Source organism: Eucalyptus grandis, chromosome 3 (assembly GCF_016545825.1).
Source record: "Eucalyptus grandis isolate ANBG69807.140 chromosome 3, ASM1654582v1, whole genome shotgun sequence".
Taxonomy (NCBI): domain Eukaryota; kingdom Viridiplantae; phylum Streptophyta; class Magnoliopsida; order Myrtales; family Myrtaceae; genus Eucalyptus; species Eucalyptus grandis.
In genome coordinates this window covers 52,129,999-52,132,389 of record NC_052614.1, presented here as the reverse complement: position 1 = coordinate 52,132,389, position 2,391 = coordinate 52,129,999, and the positions used below count along the sequence as shown (strand labels likewise).

At 42.7% G+C, this 2,391-nt stretch overlaps 1 protein-coding gene across 1 annotated transcript; it reads left to right on the top strand.

The window, feature by feature from the left end:
* Positions 1 to 340: 340 nt before the first annotated feature.
* Positions 341 to 1,109, top strand: LOC104439877 (EG45-like domain containing protein). Its single transcript, XM_010052885.2, has 2 exons — positions 341 to 470; positions 853 to 1,109. The coding sequence occupies exons 1-2, from the start codon at positions 359 to 361 to the stop codon at positions 1,107 to 1,109; spliced, it is 369 nt and encodes a 122-aa protein (XP_010051187.2). The 5' UTR covers positions 341 to 358.
* Positions 1,110 to 2,391: the final 1,282 nt, after the last annotated feature.

Sequence of the window (2,391 nt, the reverse complement as noted above, 5' to 3'; positions counted from 1 at the left end):
CTTCGTCTCGCCGGCGCTCGCGATCTCTACTCCCTCGCCCTCCCTCGTCTCCACCCTCCATCAGTCTTCCGGACACGCGTCGACACGCATGTCGATAAAAGTTGATCGCGTGTCCGACCGTGTCCGAGCGTGTCGACGTGTCCGACACGCTCCGACACGTGTTGGACACGACACGGAAGCATGGACAACGTGTCCGTGCTTCATAGTCTTTTAGTTCCTGACGGCAAATAAACAACGTTTTGGTAACTTAGAGAGAGAGAGAGAGAGAGAGAGAGAGCGAGCGAGCGGGGCTATAAATAGTCGACAAGTTTGTCTTCGAGATTCGCAAGATAGAGTTTCAAATTTGCTACTAAGACAGATGGGTCAAATAGTAATGGCAATAGTATTCATGAGCTTAATGAGCAAAGAAATGGGCTTGTTCGTTCTTGGAGACGTAGGGACTGCTTCTTCCTACCATCCACCTTACACCCGTAAGTCCAAACCCGCGTTAACTTCTCTCTTTCAGTCCACAAACTGATTCAGTCAGCAGAATTTAATATAGGATCGATCATGCAATGAATTTTTGTTTGGCAAACTGGCTAAACAGAATGGGAAATACTGTTGTATGCCATCTGGTGCACTGTTTACAAGTACACAATGCGTGTTTATCCAAGACATTCGATTTTCCAACAAGGCGAGAATGACAGGTGACATCTCAATAAATATCACCACAAAAACGGCGTAATGACTTTATGGTATCATTGTATATCAAGTATCTCTCTTATTAATAATCCACACATGAAATAATACTTCTGTAGGTAATATGTGACTCTCATAACCTTTCTTTTTCTCGTCATTTTTTCTGGGGGGCAGCAACCGGATGCAATGGGTATAGGGCAGACCAGTTTCCTCCGGGAAATCTGTTCATGGCGATGAGCGAAGGGTTGTGGGACAATGGAGCAGCCTGCGGGCGGGAGTACCGGCTGTGGTGCCCGAGTGGCAGCAACAGGCCGTGCAAGGACGGCACGGTGGACGTCACCGTCGTGGATTACTGCCCCAAGTCTCCATGCCCCTTCACCATTCTCTTATCCACCAATGCCTCTCCGCCATCTCGGAATCTCCCTCCGTAAAAATCAACGCCGAATATATCCAGTAAAATTTCTAATTCTCACTTTCTCTCTCATATTTTTGGTACTCCAACAAGTTTGACGTTGGATGAATCATTGGTCTTTGTTCTTGAATGAAGGATATGATCAAGTTTCTCTGTCCGAGGAATGAAGACTGGAAGAGGAAGCTCTAGTTAGAACTTTGTCCTACATTATCAGAATTCAAATGTTATCCTTGACATATGTCGATGTTTGCATCTTCAAAGTGAAAGAAAGACCGTTTGGTTAAGATCCTGAGCGAAATTCTGTTTTATGCGATAGGAAACGATCGTTCATGGACTCGCCATCGAAGTAGTTGTTCACGAACTACTGAATGATCACGACCATGAAATGAAAGAAACAATCGTGTGCCATATTTTGTCGCTATTCGATTTGGCAAGACACATTTCAACATAAATCAAAGCTAAACAACCTTTAGAGATACTCCTATTTCAACCATTAATAGATATCTTCAAATTCCTACCTTCAAATAAATTCAACCTTGTCCGGTCTTCCAAAATTCAAGTGATGCTTTTGACTAAACAAATGAGGCATTAGTCTTGTAGGAAATCCAAGCACGCAATGATAAGAACATTCTTCATTGTCAGTAAAAAGTATTGAAGCATTTTCGAAACGAGGGGTGGGTAGTAGATTAGTTAGAAGTCTGAGGTTCACTCACTATGAAGAGAAAGCAAAAGCTTCCACCATCTGAAAAAAATCCGTGATGTATATATTGGAGTGCACTACTAATTGACATCAAGGAAAAATTATCAAAAAAATTCTAAATTTATTATAATTATGCCAATTCAATCCTACATCTTTTGTAATTGTGTCAATTTAGTCTCAAACTTTTTGCAATTGGCCATTCAATCCTAAACCTTTTATAAATGTGCTAATTAAGATAATCCGGTCAATTTTGGCTGGTAGATACTAACATGGATAATTTTCAACAATATATTTTTTTGAATTTTTTTGAATTTTTTCCTTTTCTTTTTTTGTTTCCTTTTCATTTTTTCTTTTTCTTCATTCTTTGCTTCTTTTCCCCATAGTGGCGGGCAAGGGTTGTGGCCCTCGCCTAGCCTTGCCTAGATCTAGCCTAGGGGCCGCGTGCAAGGCAGCTTCACCTAGATTTGGGCCAGGCCAGCCTCGCCCATGACTGGCGAGCCATGGCCGCCTTTCCCTGGCGAAGGTGGTCACACCTAGATTTGGGTGAAGCTACCTCATCAACAATTGGTGAGGGCTTCACAGCCTTTGCCCAATGATTGGC